This window comes from Malurus melanocephalus, unplaced genomic scaffold (assembly GCF_030028575.1).
Source record: "Malurus melanocephalus ecotype Western Australia unplaced genomic scaffold, MMel_1.1 scaffold_8, whole genome shotgun sequence".
NCBI lineage: Eukaryota > Metazoa > Chordata > Aves > Passeriformes > Maluridae > Malurus > Malurus melanocephalus.
The window spans coordinates 1,793,212-1,814,453 of record NW_026623240.1 but is presented as its reverse complement, the minus strand read 5'-3'; the positions used below and the strand labels follow the sequence as shown (position 1 = coordinate 1,814,453).

The window sequence follows — 21,242 nt, the reverse complement described above, 5'->3', positions numbered from 1 at the left end:
TCTTAAGTATTTCGTTGACAGCTCCTAGATCATTGATTATTTACAGAGATTTATYACTTACTGGTCAATATTTTGCTACTTTAATTCCATGCAGACTTAGTGAAATGAGTGCTGAGTAAAGGTATGAGTAGCACTTCATGTTGAAGAATGATGTCACAAATAATTAGGTTTTCTGTGTAGGACATAATGAATGTGGTGTGGCAATGACATAAAATACYGGAAAGGTTACACCTTTAGGTGACAAAAAGATTGTGCCACTTTCTTCTGCTCCCAGGTCAATGTGTAATAAGGAGTGTGAAGTTTCACAGCGTCCTTTGGTGAGAACTGGTTTTTGGAAGGAACATACAAGTACAAAGGTGTGGAGGTGTTCAAGGCCAGGTYGGATGAGGCTCTGGATAATCTGGTCTAGGGGAGGTATCCTTATCTATGGCAGGGGGTTTGGAACAAGATTACCATTAACATCCTCTCCAACCCAAGCCATTTTATGATTCTGCATAGTGAATTTRTAGTAAATTACTGTTCTGATCTGCAGTATTTGCTGCAGTTGAATTTTGCTCTACATCTGCAGTATGTTGGTGAGCACTTTTTTACTGTTTTGCTCTTTATTATTTCTGATTTGGTAATACTGAATAGTCATTAGGAAAGAAACCTAGTAATTATTTACAACAGTAGCAGTTTTTCTGTGGTTGTGATCAGTGGAACAAGATGCTTTGTATGGAGTATAGAATTAACACAGTGTTTAAAACGCTGCTGTTAAGTTGGTTTCCCACAGTGTTTCTTTATTAAAGCAGGAAGAATGTTCTGAATATCTGCTTTTGGAGTAAACAGTGAAGTTATGTCAAAAGGGTAAGAGGTGAAAAAGAGGCTTAAAAAAGAAATTAAAAGGGAAGTAGTGTGTGAATATGAGTTGAAAAAAATAGACTGGAAGAGTGAAAAATGATTTTGAGAAATGAAGGGAGGGAGAAACTGGCAAACATCCTTCTGTTTCAGTCACAGAATCATGGAATGGGTAAGGTTGGAAGGARCCACAGTGGGTSRTSTGGTGCAATGCCCTTGCTCAGACAGGGGCATCCCAAAGCACACTGYACAGGATTTCATCCAGATAGGTCTGGAATATCTCCAGTGAGGAAGACTGAAGGCAGTCTGTTCCAGTGCTGGGTCACCGTCACAGTAAAGGAATTCCTCCTCATGTTTGGGTAGAACTTCTGTGCATCAGTTTCTGCCCATTGCCTCCTGTCCTATTGCTCAGCCCCACCAAGCAGAGCCTGTCCATGCTGTGACCCCTCCCTGCAGACACTGACAGACCCTGCTGAGGTCCCTCTCWGTCACCTCCTCTCTGAGCAGCCCCGGCTCCCTCAGTCTTTCCTCATGAGATGCTCCAGTCCCTTCCTCATCTTTGTCCATCTCTGCCGGACCCACTCCAGGAGCTCCCGTCTCTCTGGTACTGAGGAGCCCYGAMCTGGGCACAGCARTCCARWKKKSCTCAGTGGGGCTGAGCAGAGGGGCAGCATCACCTCAGTCTCTTSCTGCCATTGTCCWTCTCGGCACTGCTGGCCCATGGTCAGCTCGGTGTCCCCTGGCACCCCCAGGTCCTGCTGCACAGAGCTGCTCCCWGCGGSTCAGTCCCCAGCCTCTGCTGGTGCCTGGGGTTATTCCTCCCCTGGTGCAGGACCCTGCATTTGCCTTTGTTCAATTCAGGGRGTTYTTCTCTGCCCTCTGCAGCTCTCGAGGCCGCTCTGAAGGGCTGCACAGCCCCCTGGGGTATCGGCCCCTCCTCCCAAATTTGTGCCCTCAGCCACCGTGCTGAGGAGCATCTGCCCCTTGGTGCRAGTCATTCACAAATAAATTAAAAATGCTGGGCCCAGTTTTGAGCCTTGAGGTTCAGTCACAGATCAAGTACCTGGATTTGGTGCTTGTTCATCTATACGTTTTGGATCTCCTCTGGATTTTAGTGTGAATACCCTTCTATTTTTATTAGTTTAGTCAGGAAGGAATTAACTGAAGAAGATAGTCTTCTGCTGAAGTACGTTTTAATTTCTACATTGGCTGTTTATAGACTGTCAAAAAGAAATCAGCTCTCTAAAAAGAAATTGATGGGGTCTGGTGTCACTATTGCCAATGTGACCCTGTTCGTGTTTGCTTTTGCCCTGAATGCTAGTGCTATTGGTCTCACTTCCGAAGTATTGGCACTGATGAKGCTATACATTATTGCTTGCTTGTGGAACTCTTGGAGTGGTGCAGAATATATTTATGGAGCCCGTTGTCTTTTTAACATGTTGGAKTATAGAAACAGTGTGAAAATGAGCTGCTTTGAGTTTGAACTTTTTACATGTTTTGGGGAGAATGAGGAACCTAGCTATGAAGTTCAAAAATGTTTTTTGTTTTCAGTACACTGAAGTTTGTACTTAGCTTTTGTGTATGGAACTTCAGTGTCCAAATATGCTGATAAAGGGTTGTTTTATGTTTTTGGAATTGTAACTTTTGTAATGGGAGTGCATATGCTTATGGTTAAATTACATGACTCTTTTAAAAAACGTTTCTTTTGTAATGTGAAGGAAAATACCTTGCTAACCTGGAAGAGAAACAGTATATGTTTTTGTATAATTAGTTTTATCAGAGGAACTATATTTCTATTAGTAATAAAGGTGTTATGAATAGTTTTAATGTTATTCTTACAATACAGATTATGACTGTAAAGTTGTGGTGAAATATAGGAGGCCTTTCTATTTCTAGGCTAATATCTTAAAAACTCTGAGAGAAACTGATACACAGCACAATTGTGTTACATTTTAATGTTATCTGAATCACAAAATGTTGAAAAATTCCACTGTTTTGAAGGTGCCAGTAATAACATCTGGTTTTAGTTTAAATTCTTTATTCAGTTATGTTAATGTTACTATGAGTTCTGCTTTAAAAACAGTGAGTACAGTAGATTCCATTACAAATAGAGGACTTGAGGGAGGGAGGAGAGGTGTTGGTTTTGGTTTTGTTTTGGGTTTTTGGATTTGGATGTTGTTTGTTGTTGCTAGGGTTTTGTGTGTGTTTGGTTTGTTTTCTGTCACGGTATTTAWCTGTGTCTGAAATAATGTTCCAAGGAAGAAAGAAACGCTCTAATTTACTGCCATGTAAATCTGTTAATTGTAGGGATCTGGTTTTATAATCAAGTTTGAAGAGTATTTACTGTTGTTATAAAGATATTTGTGAAGAGATAAAGATTTGGCTACTGTAGGCTTTCTCTGGAACACTGAAGTATATTCAGAGGTGATACTAAAAAGGGAAGCTCACTTTACAGTAGGACTTGTTACAGAAAAACCCCCTAGTTCACTGGGTTGACGAAAACAAACAGCATATGGCAAATCATTTAACAGCCTTCCAGTTCTGTAACTATTTACGTAACTGGTCCCATGATCTCTGCTCTTCTGAAATATTGAACAGTGTATGCTCCCTTTTAGTGGGGAGTGTACTCAGAACAGTCAGTGGTGATTAACTCTGTTAATATTTGCTGCCCTTCCTACACCATAAAAGGCTAATGATTTAATTCAGTGAGATAGAAGGCTGGTCAAAATACCTCTGTATAGGTATCTTACTCTGAGTGACTTAGAACAGCAAGTATTTATAGCAAAAAATGTAAAGTATATGCCTTCATCTTAACTCTATCTGATGGGAGCTGATAACAGCATTAGGAAACACCTTCTCATATTCCAGTTGCATTCACTATAGCTTCCTACATACAGGAGTAGATAGTAGTTGAAACAGTCTATCGGAGAGAGCTATGCTAAGTAGGGACATTTTGTCTGGGTCTCTGCTTAGAGCTAAAAGATTCATGTTACCAGAAGATCCACTATATATTTTTCCTGTACCAAGTTCTTGTAGTTTTACTCGGTATTGTAATTACACATATTGTGAGAAATTAACTAAAAGAGTAGGATTCTTATGCTTTATTCTTGTGCTGTAAGTTTGATTTTATGAGTTCATTGTTCACTCCAATTGCTGTATAGAAATAGTGCCATTAAGTTGTTTTTTTAAGGAACTGTTGACCTGAGTTTAAGATTCTAAATAATGTGCATCTTCATTAAATGAATATGAGGAAAGTAATAAGGCATTTATCATGGATATACCTTGTTCTGTGTGTGTTAAAATGTTGAAGTTCTGCTGGTGATACTCAGTGCCTGCATTCTGTATAGGTATTTTTACAATATAKTTGTCCTAATTGTGAGAATGATAAACAATATGATTCAACCCATACCAGGTAAGTTATTTTTCCTCTGATTATTCTATTGAGACAAAGCCTAAATATGCATCTTTTAAGTGTGATACGCAGTAAATTCGCTTGTCTGCCTGGGATTTGTGCATCATACTTGTTAAACAGTTCGTAGTTTTTAAGTCAGTTTAAAATGGTATCCTACAGTCTACTTAATAGCTGAGCAGATAAATACAAGGAAGTGATATTTGGATGAGAGGGAAGTTGACACTCTCCCTTCTTTTTCACCTCCCCCATCTGGCAGAAAGTACTTCCTTGTTTTAAATTTGTATCAGGCATCTTGGCTTTTTGATGTGTTCAAARCTGTGATCCTGTTGCAGTTCTGAGCTGCAGCAAAGTCTATACTATAGCCTCTAAACTGTATGCAAACTGAGTTATTTTAAATGTTGTGGTTCAGTAAAACTCACCAAATAGTGCATTATAGGCTGGGTTTCATGGTATTGCAGCTAGACATGTTGTAATACAGTTTGTACAGAGTTGAGTGTGCACATGCAAAGCTGGTGGATCTTGTTTTCTGAATTTGTGATGTAGGGCATCTCGGTGTTCTGTAATATTCCATATGCAAACCCTTCATCTTTCCCCTATTGCCTTGCTTTATAAAACTGAGACCACTCCCTTCTTGTCTTGAGCACACTGTTCACTCCCTTAGTGTATAGAGAGGAAAAAACCAATGCATACTGTTCTTGTTAGATGCTATGCCAGGCTGGGCAGAGCAGGAATTTAACCCTTCACTGAAGAATTTCACAGTGGGTGAGATCCCTTTCTTGTTCCTACAAGTATTTTAAAAACACATCCTCTAGAATGCAAAAATAGATTAAGTCACATGTGCAAGACAGGGTTTCTTGCTCAGCCAGTCTCCTGTGGATGCATTTTTAATAATATTGTGGAAGTATCTGTAATTGGTAGAGAGGCATTTAAATGTTTTTAAAGTTTTCAGTAGTTTCACCAAGGGTTCTTTAGTTATGCACTAAAACACCTTGTACAGAGAGTGTCAAGTCATGTAATAATATTTTGTAACTGAAGGAATAGATGATTCTTTACACATTTTTTCAAAAATAGAAGTCTTGCATCGGTGTTTTCCAAGCCAGATACTTTGTTCTTGCAGATTTTCTATTAATCATGCCTTAAATGTGCCAATTTTGCACTCAACTTCTGCTTCACATGAGGCCTCACATGGCGATTGGTCATACTGCGAATTCARTATTCATCTCATCTATGGCATCACTCCTTTATAATCTGTTATTCTAATGTTGYTGGAAAGGTGGAATTTTCTCCCTCTATTTCTTACAATGAGCAACAGCATCTCTAAGCATTGTACAAAGAGYAGTAGCATTTTTTTTACTGTGATGCATCTTATTGCACTTACTTCATTTAGGGTTAAACTTAGTCTTCCTGTGTCCTTTTTCAAGTGTCATAACTACGACTAAAATGTACTTGTGCTTCAGTCTGTTTATTAACAGCCTTCAGGCATTCCCAAAAGACCCAGGAAGTTTTCTGGCTTGACTATGGTGAAAATAAGGTTTCTTGGTGTTTAAGGGMATGGACATAATTATGTCCTTTGTGTACACAAGGCAAATGTAATACTGCCCCTGTGTTAAGATGGCAACTATTTTAATCCAATAATACTTGAAAATATATTTATATAGTTTTATATGCTATTGTCTTGGATAGAGACGTTTGAAAATGGTCTTTTGTGTGTTAAAGTGGGGGGAATTAAGCTTAAAATAGAACTGGATGAAGAATTATGYGTTTCAGAATTAAACTTTGGTTCAAATGCAGATAAGACTCAAATRTTCTAAGAATCTCTATTAAGAACATATGTGAAAATCTGGTTAAGTTTCTTTAGGAAAAAATCCTCCCAATTAAAAATTGAATGAAATTAAGGGGATGATTGAAAGCTAAATGAGTGGTTCTGATCCAGTTTACAAAGTAGGATTTCCTGGTCTGTATGTTATGTATGCTTGTGGTATATATATATATCATATTCTGGTGATACTCACTTCATATGAGTTGTATGTATTTGTCTTTTTGTCGGGTGGCTGTGGTAAGGGAGTCCACCACCCTCACCTGATTGCCTGGGACACAATRCTTACCCACAAGTTAGGCAAGAGGTTAAAGATGTTAAAGCTGATATGCACCCACTGTGAAGAACCTGTTCATTGACAAGCACAATGTGAAGAGGCTGTGGTGAGTGGCAGAGAGGAAGGATGCCTGGGACTGTTGTGGCTACTACACACTTTGTGGGTAGAACTTCCTGAGGAGGATGAAATGGTGTKTTTAGGAAACAGCCCTCCCTGCAGTCTGAAGCCGGCTCTGAGCCTGCAGTGGGACTACAGAGTGGGGTCACCTGAAACAAGAAGAGAGCAGATCTGTARGTACTGCAGAGAAGTGAGTTACTAAAGTTTACATCACGATGCAGTGAGGTAAATTACGAATGTGACCATCTATTAACTGAAGAGTTCTGGAGATGACTCATTAACAGGGCAAATAGGAGTGGTTGTTGGGATACCCTCTGTTGACAGCATGTTCCTTCTCTCTTAACATTGGTGTTCAGTGTCCCAGCTGTGAGCTCTTTCAATCAGTTTGCTCTGCTGCTAGGAAACTATTTCTGTTAAAATCTAATGATTAGTCCAACTGATCCATTCCGTGTCTTGGGTGAACTGGAGTGCACAGCTGTAATCTCTAATGTTTTTCAGCTGATCTGCTAATCTCCAGAAGCAGAACTTGATTCTGTTACRGCTATGGCTGCTCATTTCAAAAGCAGTCACAAATGTTTCCASTCATATTCTGTCTGTGGTAGATTCCTGCCCTTTCCTGGAAAAGAAATTTTTCACACCTGTGGAGCTGTTAGGTCTCAAACAAGACATCCCCTCCTGCCAGACCTAACTTTCATCTAGATTTTCCAAAGCATTTCCTTTGCTGTTGATCTGAGGACATCTTTATCGAGACAGTCTTTGTCTGTCTCTTCCTCAATTGCAGCTCTCCATTTTTAGCTTTGCTTTGGAAACTGGGCTTGCTGTATGCATTATCTTAAAGCATGGCTGAGTCTCCAGTGGTTCAGTACTCTTTTTTGCTTGCTTTGCAAATGTTTCTCTAATCATAGAAATTGACTTTTTCAAATTAAAGTTAACAGTGATACTACTTTTTAAAAATATATGCTAAAGGTTAACAGGCAAATGGATCTTTCATACTGTGTTGATGCTATAAATTTATTAATCCTTTATTCCTCAAAGCAAATTTGTCTTTGGTCCCACTAAAAGTGATTTTTTAATTACTGGTGTTTTCCTTTTGCACATCAGGCACTGTGCATTTCTAGCAGAGTTTCTCAATTATTTTCAAGCTACAACATAGTGTACTGTTAATACCAGAGTCTTAATTTTTGCAAGTAAGGAAGCTCCATGTCCTGAAGGTCAGCCTACAAACTGTTTTCAGAAACGCCTTTTAGGAATTACTTTTCATAYCTCAAAAAGATTAGTAGATTTTCTTCATAGTATCCTGTATGCCTGTACAATCTATAGTGAATTTTTGTTTTAATATGAAATGAAAATGTGAAGTACTGTTTAATTTATGTATATGGACCTGTAACTTTTTTTTTCTCATCTTAATCAGAGTGCCTCTGCTTTATTTCCAATTCACTAAGGCTTTTGATGTTTCTGCCTTGAACCTTCTAATTGATATTAATCTTTTAGTCTATAAAATGCCTAGCCTTTAAGTTTGCTCACAGCCACATTTTTCCCTCTCTCTTAACTGCAATACCTGGGTTGTTTTCAGAGAGGAATGAGGTATAATTTGCRGATTAGTCTGGAGCTGCAATCCAGAACTCTTAGAAGGCAGAAAAGCAAAACACTTTCTTTTTTGTTCTTGGTATAGAAACAGCTCTTTGTTAGTTTTCAGATGTAAAACTAACAGGGTGTTTTGAAAAGATAAAGTACTGTTTAGCTGGAAGCAGCTTTTGTCTGCCTGTTAGGAAGAAGCACATTGCAGTTGCAAGGAAAAAAGAAAGACCACACCAAATTGATAATTATAAAAACAAACAGGCAGGAATACAGAAAAATGATAATCAGTTCAGACAGTAAAATAAAAGAGCCATTATCCTAAGATAGARGAGGAAGCAGGAATGCATAAAATAGAGACAAAAGTAGAAACCACCAACAGTTAGACAGTGAAGAGATAYCCACAAAGAGAAACTGAAATGTATTGTCAGAAGTAGATTAGTGTTACATGCTCTAATTAAAATACGTTTTTATAATTAACTTGTCCTGAAGACAAATAGGGGAAGTTCTGCTATATTATACTGGTAACTTCTCATTAATATATTCATGGATGATTATGGTTCCCATAATTTTTAATGTAGCACATCAGGTAGTTTGTACAAACACCACAAGATTTTTGTTTTGTTTCGTTTGTTGAAATAAAGACATTTGCTTGGACAYAGCTCCAGGTAAAAGGGTAAATCATTTGAAGGCCTCGATCATTATCTAAAAATTAAAAAAAAAAAAAAAAAGCTGCATAATGTTTCATGAAATAATTCCACTATTTCATAAGAGTTTTATAAAATCTCTTTATTAAATATATTAAATAGTCACTATATAATGTTTTGTAACTTAAAATACTTCTTCAATAGAGTTGGGTCTTTTTTTCTTCTGCAGTGCTGCTCATGCAGGAAAAAAAGGACATTATGCAGAATTTAACCTGTCATTTAAATTTATCCATAATTCAGGTTCATTTGATTAACCCTCATGGGCTTTAAATGAGTAAACAAGAACTGCYAAGATTGGTATTAAGTTATCTAATCACTCACATTTTCTCACTTGGCTTACTGTGGACTTGTAGTTGAGTGGTTACGTAAGTCATGGCTTTTCATAAAGGGATAATAAAACACAACATTTATATCCAGAATGTGCTGGGGCTTTTTGATGCCAAGTGTTTTGAATTTTTTTTTTTCCCTGAACAAGACCTGGTTCCTGCTTTTCCATGCTTTGAACATTGGCATAGTATTTATTTCCTTATACCAGACTATGTAAGGGTTAAGAATTCAGAGAGCAAAATACAGATTGAGTTTTTAATCTCCTGTTCACAGACTTGGAAGTTTAGACTGGCTGTGCAACCTGGAGAACAAAGAATTGGAAAAAATCTCTTGTGCCAGTGCTTCAAAACTGCAAATAAGATTACTTGGGTAACTGCAGACTRAAATTGTGGGCAGGTAAAAGTATGGAAGTAATGATGTACAGTTGAGTCAATATAGAATAAAATGATGTTAGAATAATTAATGCAAAGTAGCTTGATTTCAAATAAAATCTTTTATTAAGTAGATATTGCAGATGTAATTAATTGAGATAGGTTTCTGAAACTTGCAACTCAATGTACTTCAATGTTTAATGTGATTCTTAAAACTTTCAGCTGTGTTGTCTGGAGGTCAGTGAAATGGGAGACTAATTCAGGAGCAATTCAATGTTAATGCAGTAAACTASTTTACATATTGTAAAGGAATAAATTAGTGAACAGAAGGATTTTTTACAGAATGTGATACCACAACCCTAGCTTTAAATGCAAGTAGAAATGCTTTCTGAAGTTGATGAAAGCTGGGAACATTAACCCTTCAAAATCTGTCTTGTTAATGCCTTTTACTTTCTACTCCCACACTAGTCCAGTGGCTGGACTGGTAGCTTTAGGAAGACTAAACGTTCTTGTTTATGCTGTAGCATTCCCCCTGTGCTCATCCCTCTGAAGAGATCTCCCATGTTTTTCTTTTTATTGGTTCTTGAGGCTTGTTTGGGGAACAAACAAGTGTCTGTAAGAGGAGAAGAGCAAATCTTGAGTTTAACCTGGTAGAGTCTGTTTTGTCTTGGGTTCAGGTTTGAGTCAGGTTGGCTCTTGGCTTTGATGCTTCGGCTTTTATTATTGTAAAGCATCCTGGTATCTGCAAACGCTCGATAAGTTTAGAACCGCAAACCTGAATTACTTGTAATATTCATCTGTGTTCTAGTAAAAAATCTGGAAGTAGAATTTAGGGAGGTGACATTTGTTTTGGAATAGTCTCTACTGGCCTACTACAAACTTCTTGTMAAGTGTCAGATTTGTTTATTTGTAATGCCAAGTTCTACATTCCACTTTTGAGTGGGCAGTTTCTACTTAGGGGCACCATCCATTAACTGGCCTTAAGTGCTGTAATAATAGTTAGCCACAGTTTTAATAAAGTTTTTTACAGAAGTTGTCTGCTCAGCTGCCAMAGGGTGTGGGCAGTTACTAGACAAACAGCAATAGATATTTGCTTGGAAATACTGTTGGGAACATCCTTCATTATCAAGGTGCAGATACTGTAGAATGTGATTTTTTTAAATCACCTTTTGCTGATCTCTATTTAATGCAGTTTTCACATTCCTTTTCATGTTTCTTATAAAGGAGCTAGCCAAATTAATACACCACTATATTTATTTTGAAATTACAGGCTTGAATTTKATTGCAGCTGTTTGGTCCATTTTCTCATCTGTACAGCATTGCCTGATTTTTGATAATTTTTTTYCCATAGTAGACATCACTTGTATCTCAGTGCACTAGTTTGATTTCMTTTGTAGTGCTCAGAAGGATTCGCTGCTTGTGGTCCAGTATGAAAAGGAAGCTTTTTGCTTAATCGAGGCCCAGAGCTCAAACATGTGCTTCTGGAGAGAGGCTGAAAGGACCATGAAGAAATTTGTAACTCCCCTCTAGAAGCTTTTCTGAAAAAGCCATTCCTTTTTGCTCATTCGTTGACRTTGTCATTATCTTTTGCTCATTTATCTCAGTGGCTTTACAGAGCAGTGTAAGGTGATTTTTGTGACTGCAGACTTTCATTCACTGGTTTATTGTTTATAGTGAATTAGAAAACTTGTGAAGCTGTGGGATAATCCAACAAAGCTGTCTTTGCACAGAACATACTGTTTCTAGAATCAGATGAAGAAGAGGAATTGAGGGGAAAAAAGAGTTTTGTCATGTGGTCACTGATGAACTATGTGTAGTTAAGTGTGATAGCTTGCCAAACGTCATTTTCATATTAGTAGCAGATATTGAATGAAGCAGATACTGAATTGTATCCTATTTTACTTCAACAAAGTGTTTGGAAAGCCGCCGTCTCTGGTTGCATGTTTGGAAACATAAGTAATGTGGTGTTCCCTAATGCTAATGAAACCTTAGCAGCAAATGAGAGCTTTGTGGTCTAAAGAGCCTAAGTAGGACAGCAAAGGCTTTGTTCTGCTRTGTGCTGAAGGAAGTCAGTTCTTCTTAATGGTATTAGGTATTGACTTCATGCCAAAAGCACCTTTTAGAAACTACTTGTGGATGCTAGGTTAATTTTGTAAGGGTAATTACACAAATGAGTGGAGTGTAAAAAAAGAAAGGCTTCTTGAGACTGATGTTTTTWATGCATATTTTCAAATGTTTTTTGACACTASAGCATGGTAACTGTCTCTCCATTCSCAATGCACTCAAACAATGCATGTGCAGCTTTTCTAAAAGAAGTAGCAGAAATGCCATTGCATTTGACAAAAGATATTTCAAGTGGGAATGTCCAGTTGGTGTAGAGTATCAGAATAATACGAGATACAGGCCATGGTTTCCCAAACCATTGAAATCTTGTCTTCAGTCCTGCTCCCATCTSTCGGCTGTTTGTGTGGTTCTTTGGTTAAACAGATCAGGGAAAGTCGTTGTGATTTTGGTGGAGAGTGATGCAGAGGCTGCTGGTGGAACAGGATGGATGGTTTTGGTTGGAAGTACTTGCATGCCATTGGACTGAAGTGTTAATGCACTAATGGCTGTGGTTGTTAGTCTGTGGTGTAGGATACTGGGAGCTGCAAGGCAAGATTTGAGAGCAGCCTTAATATTGTTACGTTGTTTTTATTTTTGTTGTTTGTATAGAATTGTGTTGATGTGATATGTCTTTAAATGAATGTGTTTTCCTTGAGTCTTAGGCCTTGCAGCATTTTATGGCATTTTTTGATTTAACTGTAGGTCATACTACTGCATGGTGAAATTGAACTTAAATTGCTAATGCTAGAAGTAGACATCATTCATTAGSTTCAGGCACGTACTGAATCTGCAAGAGACAGCCTTTGATAAACAGCCTTCCCAGCTTTTTTTTGTGTAAGTTAATTAAACTTTGAGCTTCATTGCTTTCATAGCTTTTTTTTCTTTGTCTGCTTTTTATTTTTTAAGTTTACTGTGAAGTGTATTTGGAGTCAACCTCTACAGGACACAAACTTTGATGTTTCAGTTACTTGTCTTTTTGAATTACTAAATAATTGCTGAGAAAAAAATACTTTGAATGCTATTATAAGATGAAAATCCTTGATTTTTCCACTGTAGTAGATTTTTGTAGCATAAAATGCAAGTATACGTTGGGGTAAAAAGTGTTTGCTAGGCTGTATTTTGTACGTTTGTTTTCTCCTGTCTAATTCTTAACCCCAATATTTCCACTTGTTTTTGAATTTTCAACTTGTCCTACTAAGTGTATGCTCCACCTGTTGATCAGTACAGAGTGCAGTGAGAGATCGGTTTTGAAGACGGCTTAATATATTAAAAAACCCCCAACCTAGTTTTTTTTTAAATTGAGTTTATTTTTGACTGTTTCTCCTTTTTGTTTTGTGCCTTTACTTTACTGTAACTTTCTTAATTACTCAAGACAGGTTTTCTTTCTTTGGAATCTCCTGTTAAGAGCTGATCTTGAACTGTGTATATAGTTTTGATTTAATAAATGTTTTTGCTWTGCAGACTACACCCAATTTAGTCATGCAGCTAAAATTTATATTATTTTTCTTTCAGTGGGCAATYCTAAGAGTGAAAGTTATTGTTTGTATCCAGTGAAATTATAACTTCTTGTGTTTCAAGACTGCCAAACACCTTCTCTGTGAGCAGTGTCTTATTTATCTAATAGTGATCTTTGGTTATGTCTGTTATCTTGGTRGAAAAGATCCACTTTTGAAATAAAGGATTTTGAGAGGAAAGAAGGACAGATCTGCGTTGTGAAAGCGATCAAAGACTGCTTACAGTTTAACATACAAGTATTTAGAACTGTTTCTACAAAGAGAGAGAGATTTTTCCTGCACATGAAACCTACAGCTCTGGTATATGCTTGATAGGTATATACACACTTGAATTATAACTTGAATKACTTCTGTCCAAGTAGCAAGCATTCCATCAGAGCACAACTTAGAAATAAATTATGTGTCATTTCTGGTGCTGCTTGATTCTTAACTAATTCTGAGTAWTTTTGTTTCCTTTTGTTTTTAAAGGATCAGTTTGATAACTTGGACAAGCATACACAGTGGGGCATTGACTTCTTGGAGAAATACGCAAAATTTGTGAAAGAAAGGATAGAAATTGAACAAAACTATGCAAAACAACTGAGGTAAGGTTTTTTTTTTCTTTGCAAAAGAATCTTAACAGTTACTTAAAATCACTGTATCAGATGATRGGCAAGTATGAAATGTCATGATTAGTGACTGTTTTTCATTTACAGAGTGAATTAGATCACTAGTTGTTTTCACGACAGACCAGTCCAAAASAGAAAATTATCTTTGGGTGTGCACTTGTTTGCTTGTTTTTGCCTTCTRTCCCACCCTTCTCTCCCATCCACCCTTCATATCTTTGCACTAAAAGGATTGAAGTCTTAAAAATTAATTTTCAGATGAAATAAAGTTTCAAAACAAGGAAAACTRTAGTGATTTTGTGCACTGACTACAGCATGTTTGCTGTAAGGTGCATTATCTGTATCCCCATGTATGTGTGCCTGCCTCTGCTGCTAATTAATTTCTCACGTTGAATTGGCAAGAGCTACACTACATTGTGTTAAGAAATCTGATTGAAATAATTGAGTAGGACTTGAGAAAACAACTGATCTTCCTGTCCTTGAAGCACACYGTCTCCATAGCAGCTCTTGTCCCTTTGGGTGAGACTGTAACCCAGCCACCCTTTGTCTCACCTCTGTTCTACAGCTGCCAAGTGAAACATCTTATAGGTCCAATAGGAATTTCCCTTCAGGGATCTTACAAGAAAAGTAGCAGAATAAAGAATAAAGTTATTTGCTCAGAGTAAARTAGGTTGATTTTTACCAAAAGGTGCACTCAGTGCTTGAAGAATAAAATTTAAAGTAAGACACTCCTGTGAACTTGGCCTTCACTGCCATCTTTGCCATCATCTTTACTGTCTTGAATTCCTTTGGCAGTTCAGCTGAACCTRCTGCCTACCCTTGTCAGACTGAAACTGATAGCAACTTCTCTCCTGTGGTTTCTTCCGTCCTCCTGTCATTTGCAAAATAGATTGTCACCAGATAGAGAGCTGAGAAATCCTTCCTCATAAATACAGTAATGAGGTTCACAGCAGAGGATGTGGATGTTCTCTCTCTGGGCTGCTTTTTGATTTCTTTATCAGTTTCTTTTCATCCAATTGTGTACATTCACCTAATATAATAACCAACCCATTGTTTTACTGAACGATTTTTTTTTCCTTAAAAGGAAGAAAATAAATACCACTTTTCCAAAGCTTATATAGAGGAGCTTGAGGAATTAAAGGAAAGTTGGAAGCATGCACAGCAGTTTGCAGCCTTGTTTTGATTTGTTTTCATTTGTCTGTTTAAAAACAGAAATGTGTTTTATTTCCACCGATCTATTGAGATTTTTTTTTAATAGTATTAACAAATGCTATTCTGCTTAATTGTATTTAAAGGTTCATTCCACAGCTAGCAAGATGAGACACCACATTATTACTTCAGGATTTGACTAAAAATAGGAAATTGTCTCTGTTCAGCATTTTACTCTGGGTAAAACTTGATTTTCCTTGAAGTGTCTTTCAAAAATGAGAGTTTTGTCGAGTACCCCTTCTGTCAGATGGCTGGAGTGACTGTCTCTGTGCAGTAAGTATGACAGCTCTGGGAAGCACAGTCTTGCTGCACACACRTTTTACAGTGCATGCGTGCACTTCTGCCTGCTCCAGCGAGGCTCTGGACAGCACACCATCACAGGGTGACTGATTTTCTGCCAGTAGACCAGTTCATGAGGCTACGCTTTGATATTCTTGCATATGCATTCTTTGGAGGAGACTTGATTGTTTTGTTGTGAAGTGTCTTGTGATAACAATTTGATTTCAGCCATCATTCCTCCTGAGGACACTCACTGTTTTTAATTATATAAAATAGTTGTGATGCCTGGGGGGACTGAGATCATCTCAGACCTTCAGAGGAGTTAGCCATCCTGCATCTTGCTCCTGGGAAGTTCTGAGAGGGAAGATCTTGTGGGATGGACTGTGGTTCTGGTGAATTGTAATGTTGGTAGCATGTGGCCTGTGAGATAGATACTAATATCTGTAATGGAAATTTCTGAGATAACAACTGAGATTAATTCTGCCCTTGTTTAGTGAATATAAACAGTACAGCAAGTGGTCACCTCTTGGTAGTTCTATGGCTCTCTTGGTACTTGGTTGGGAGATCAAGAAAAGCCAAGTTTAGTGAGGAGATAAAGCTAGTAATGGTATCTTTTTTGGTATTGGTATCTTTTTTTGTCTTGGCTTCGGTGTGGACCATGAACATTCTGTTGAGATCATTGATGGATCTATTCTYMTAGACTTAAACCCAAGGATGAAACYTTGGGTGAACTTTTCATAACAGTTTTCACAAATTRGGGTCTGTCTCCTGGCAGAAATTCATGTTCACTTTGTGTATACCCTTGCRTTTTGAAATGCATTTCAATTTTCTCTATACTGTCACAACTTYGTGGTGAGACTTTCCCAGGTGCAGCAGCCCTTCCAAGTCTTCTAGGAGATGGCAAGTGATGCATGTACAGCATATGAGGAGCTCTTTGAGTAAACTCATTCTGTTCTTGCTGGGTGCAGGGGTTGCAGCTTATGGTCGCCACATAATTCCAGAAATGATAAATTGTCCAATTGTCCAAGTGCTGGTTTTAGGTTATGGGTCATTCCTTGCTTTTATTCTTTGATACTGAAAAAGTGGTGAGAAAAATTGAGAAATCCTCAATTGTCTGTGGAGGAAAAAAAGCAGCCTAGACATCTTGGCTTGTCTGTCTGCAATGTAATGTATTCTGGAAGAAAAAAAAAAGCAAACGTAACTTGATTTTTGTTTAAGATAACTTAATGGTAAATCTAAAGTTTTGTGTAGTATAGGTCTCAACTAATGTATTGTGTTACCCCAAGGTTTGCAAAGGTTATTATAGGCCGTTACTGAGTTACAGGAATGTGAATCAGGACGAAGATACTGCAGGGTACATTGTACATTAACACATTCCATCTTAATGATGTGATTGCTTAATTTATTTGTATTTTGTAATTGGAAAAAATTCGATTTAGTATGTGCCAAACTACTGGGCTCTTGACTGAATTTTAAAATTGAATTCTCAGATACAATTTTTGTATCAGCATTGTTTCTTAAAAGGGGTGGTAAGGTCTGTTTTGTTTTCTTCTGCATCATTACACACAAAATAATTCTGGAGGTTCACTCCCTTTTCATCCTCGTTGAAGCATTATGACACTCAAGCAGACAGAGGAGTTCCCTTTCTGTGATGTTAGGCAGTCATACAAGTTATACCTGCAGCTGGAGATGAAACTGCCATGGAATAAAATATCTGAATATGGTCAGCTTCTCTGTTGTTGGTTTAAAGCAAATAGCTGCAATTGTTCTTGAGCTGTTTGTTGCCCAYTAAAGTTGTGTGTTGTGATCTCTGGAGATGTCTGGTTACTCTGATCARATCTGGTTTTTGTGTTCCTTCTGCRTACTGTTGTGTATAAGTGGTATTTTTATAARTATAGTATTAATATATACATATAGWAAGTCAAACTGAGACACAGTTTCCACATTTTTATATGCATTGTCTTGGAAACATTTTTGAAAATGGGTGTRAACTTAAATGTAAAGTTGGGAACACAGATTATCACCATGTGATCATTTCTCAAAATTCTCTTCCTTTGATTGGAGCTGAGATTTTGCATTGTTTATTACTATTCAAATATGGTTGTGGCAGGTTTTTTAATAGACATGTTTCCATAAACTTAAACATGTGATTTCATAATGGTTCCAAGGATATTCAGCTTTGTAAGCTCAGATTCCAGGTTACAATTTTTTAGATTCATTGCTCCAGTTGAAACTTTTTCTGATGTTACTACATACAGTTAATTGTCATTGTTTTTACCCASTCCATAATACTGCTATGCAGTCACTGAAGACATCAGAATCATATTGAAACTACCACTTTACATATAAATACAAAATGCTTTTGAGTCCTTACTGTGATTTTAGCTGCTTATGAAAGCAAAAAAGTTCATTACCAGGCTGATTTGTAATATGATATAGAGGCTGTAGTGGTTTAGTATAAGCAGATACCGCAGTAGCTGAGCTGCTACCTTAATAGAAATTGCACCATACTGATGCTGCTGCTTTTCTTCTTTATGTTCTATATTAATTGACTGAAGAAAACCTCATTTTGAGTTGATAAACACAATTTTTTATACATGTCTGTAAAATTTTGTGTCGCTGTCCTATGTACGTGACTCTAACTGATTTTTATCAACTGGAGTGCTTTTTGAAACTGCTGTGTAGGTGACTGAGGTGGAATTTCTCTTAAAAATCAGGTTCCTATCTTGCTGGTGTTGACCTGAGACAAAGTTATATCAAGAAGTGAGGTTAGTAAAATTACAGGAGCACCACAATTGGATGTGGTTAATCCTGTATGAAATAGGCTTCCAAATGGCTGTAAAACAAGTGTGATAGAAGTCATCAAAATTTTACTTCCAAAGAGGATTAAAGTGTCATCAGCTGCATTTTCCTAAGGAAGCAAAACAATTAATCTTGTAGATTTGTTTCTGTTCTGAGGGTCAGCAATTTCTTGTGCAGTTTTTTTATAAACTAGTTCAGATACATACGTGGACTCTGAGAATTAGGCATAGATTTACAATAAAATGTCAGAGAATGTTATGCCCCCTTAAAAGTGTCAACTGGCTCMTCTTTGAAATAATGCTTCACTTTTCAAATCCATGCTCCTGCTGGCTGCTTGTCAACCTGTGCTTTTTCAAAGATTTAAAATTAATATCTCTTTTGATTAGGCTTTGGTATTAACTTACGGGAAAAGCCATCTATGCCTAGTTGTTCACATGAACACTGGCTTTTTCTTTGATGTTTAAAATGTTCATTTGCTTGTCATTTCATATTTATTRCCTTTGATTACRGTACCTTGTGCTGTTAAATCCTGATCAGTCTCTCGAACATGTATGTTCCTTTGATCCAAAGGTAGACAGGATTGAGTAATGAAACTGGCTGTTATTGGGAGAAAGGATTCTATAATATTTTTGTCCTTAGGGAAATAGTAAACAACTGCATTAAAGCATGAAACCAGAACAGAAATCAGCATGCTAGTAAATAATCTGTATTTATGATCCTTCTCTCCTGCCATTTTAGAGTGTATGGCTTTAGGAAGTAGTTTCTTATCTCATTTTTRACAACTCTGAAAATCTTCCCTTGAAAAGGCTCATGTATGGTTGCTTAGCTACAGCATTTTATGTGTGTTGTGCATTTCACCTTCTGAATAGTAAGAAGATGAATTTTAGCAATTTCGTATGCATTAATAAGAAATGAGGAGTAAAGCAGAAATGTAAGGAAAAATGGAACATAGGAAAGTTACTTAGTGATTTTTTTTTTCTCTCATTTGTGTTTATGCATTTTCCTATCAAAATGTGTGGATTTAATCCCTATCAAGTAGAATGTTACAACAGGCAGTGGGTTCTGGGGTTAGTGAGAAGAGGTTCTTGCTTGAACTTCATTAAGGAGGTTACTGTAATATGTGTAGATAATTTTTAAAAAGTCAGTGTTTATTCTGTTTCCTAGTACATGTTGATATAAAAAGGACCTGACTTTCTTATCATGGTTGCTTTTTATGGTTGTRGACTCAGAGGGTGTAGAAACAGACAAAATATCCAAGCTCACTGTTTCCACACCTACTCCCTGCTGTGTTTTGGTGTCTGCTTTGTGACTGGACATAATCTCGCTGTGTGGGCTCTTGTAATACAGAGATTATCCACATAAATGGATTTGGGAAATTGTACAAGGTTMTTTTAGATGAAAGCAGAATTAGCACCCATGTTTTAATGGTAAGGTAGTTCATAAGTATAACAGCTGAAGTTACAGAGAGACAGTGGGATGAAATTCACAACATGCATGCCAGAATTTTGTCTCCCAGAATCTTCTCTAAAATTGTCCATTCCCTTTTTGCCCTGCATTTTGTGATAAGTAGGTTATTTCATATCAATGTTCTCAAAAATTGGACTGTGATACTCTGTTGAAGTACTGGTCCTTTGGATTATCTTCTAGAGGTTTGTTTGGTTTCTAAAATCCAGATATTTGCAATGSTCTTGGTAGGACAAAACTGTAAAATCATTTTGCCTCTCCTGTTCTGAACACATACTTATTGAAGATTTGGAAATACTGTGKTTCGAATCTTCGACCTGAATCTGCACTCAAAGCTTAATTGAGGCATGGAGTTTTGTGCTCATGGGCACAGCCACAGTGTGCACTGTCTGTGGTACACAGTGATCATACAYTGGCCTTGTTCTCGTCTGCTGCTGCCTTCTGCATGCGTGAAAAGGATGTTAAATAAACATCTCGTCATTTTATATCTAGTCACTGCAATAGAAGTTTTAAAATATTTACATATTGTTCTAGGTCAAAGTGACTTAAGATTTGGATAATACCATAGATTTCTGCCTTGTGTTATCTAAAGGAGCCTTACAAGTTGACAGAGGGAATAGATTTGTTCATAGAACATTAAACAGAAATAATTTGTTCATGCAGTTTTCTGTGTGCGTTTTCTCAAACGAGACTCTAAACCAGCATTTTTTTTTATTTTTCCTTAATAGAAATCTGGTTAAGAAGTACTGTCCTAAACGTTCACCAAAAGATGAGGAACCCAGGTAAAAATGTGCATTTCAAGTTCTATGTGTAAAAAGTGAGAACTAACAATATATGTTGTCCTTTTTTTTTTTTTTTAAGTGAAGTATGTTTAAAGTATTTAATTGACTAAGACAACAAGAGAATTTTGCTTGGCTTCTTGTAGTTCTGCTGTAATTCTTAAGCATGAAACCTTTGTTTACTCCTGTTGGTGTTTTTTGATGTAGTAAACATGGCAAGTTCTATTTGCTCTCTTCGAAATTGATCTTTAGGTAACTGAAATTTTGAAAGCAGTTTAGCTTGCTATGTCCAGTCTAGTATTGCTTTTTAAAGAAAAACAATTGTGTGTCATTAGGCTTTGATATTTTGCTTAGTTTGATAGAGATTTTCAGAGCATTTTTATGGCAGTACCAATTGTAGCTATGAATTTCTGTGCTGAGACCTGAGTGTACGCAAAATTGTCRTGTTTTGGGCAAGAAAAGCTCTTAAAATGCTGACTTGCTTTGACTCCGGAGACAAAATAAGTGAATGTCTAATGGTGGAGGAACAATTTGTGCTAAACAACTTTTTATCAGAAACAGGCTTGTTTGCTGTCCATGTCCATAGCCATTTGATGAATTTATTTGAAAAAGTGCAATACTTTTTTTTTTTTTAGGGGTAAGCCTTAGGAAATAAAAAAGTGGACAAGTTTCAGGTTGCAGTCAGAGCACATGCTGTGCAGAGTGCCTGAGAATTCACAGTGGGATTTCCTCTAGCTCTTTTAACTGTGTAAAGATCCTGGACCTCAGGGAATAGGCTTTCCAGAGCTAGAGTGGCATTTGAAATTCCCAGAAGCCAAGCCTGTGGAGATGGCAGTATTCCACAGTTAAAAGAGAGAAAGATGTATATTTTAATGCGGTGCCTGTTTTTTTTTCCCTTTCTTCCCTTCCACACACACTTTCTACCCTTTGCCCCTCCTCTTCCCCCTTTTTAGTGCCAGCCATAGTGGCACCTTACTTCCAGCCAAGAGGTGGGCAGGCAAACAGGCAGCTGTCTCCAGAGCTGATAGCAAACTTGTTGTGTAGAACA

At 37.2% G+C, this 21,242-nt stretch overlaps 1 protein-coding gene across 3 annotated transcripts in view; it reads left to right on the top strand.

The window, feature by feature from the left end:
* FNBP1L (formin binding protein 1 like) overlaps positions 1-21,242 on the top strand; it is a 54,839-nt gene that overhangs the window by 14,291 nt on the left and 19,306 nt on the right. For all 3 annotated transcript variants that reach the window (XM_057373796.1, XM_057373804.1, XM_057373787.1), the window contains exons 2-3: positions 13,525-13,640; positions 20,144-20,197. In XM_057373796.1, coding sequence (XP_057229779.1) covers positions 13,525-13,640; positions 20,144-20,197 — 170 coding nt within the window. The remainder of the gene's footprint in view (positions 1-13,524; positions 13,641-20,143; positions 20,198-21,242) is intronic.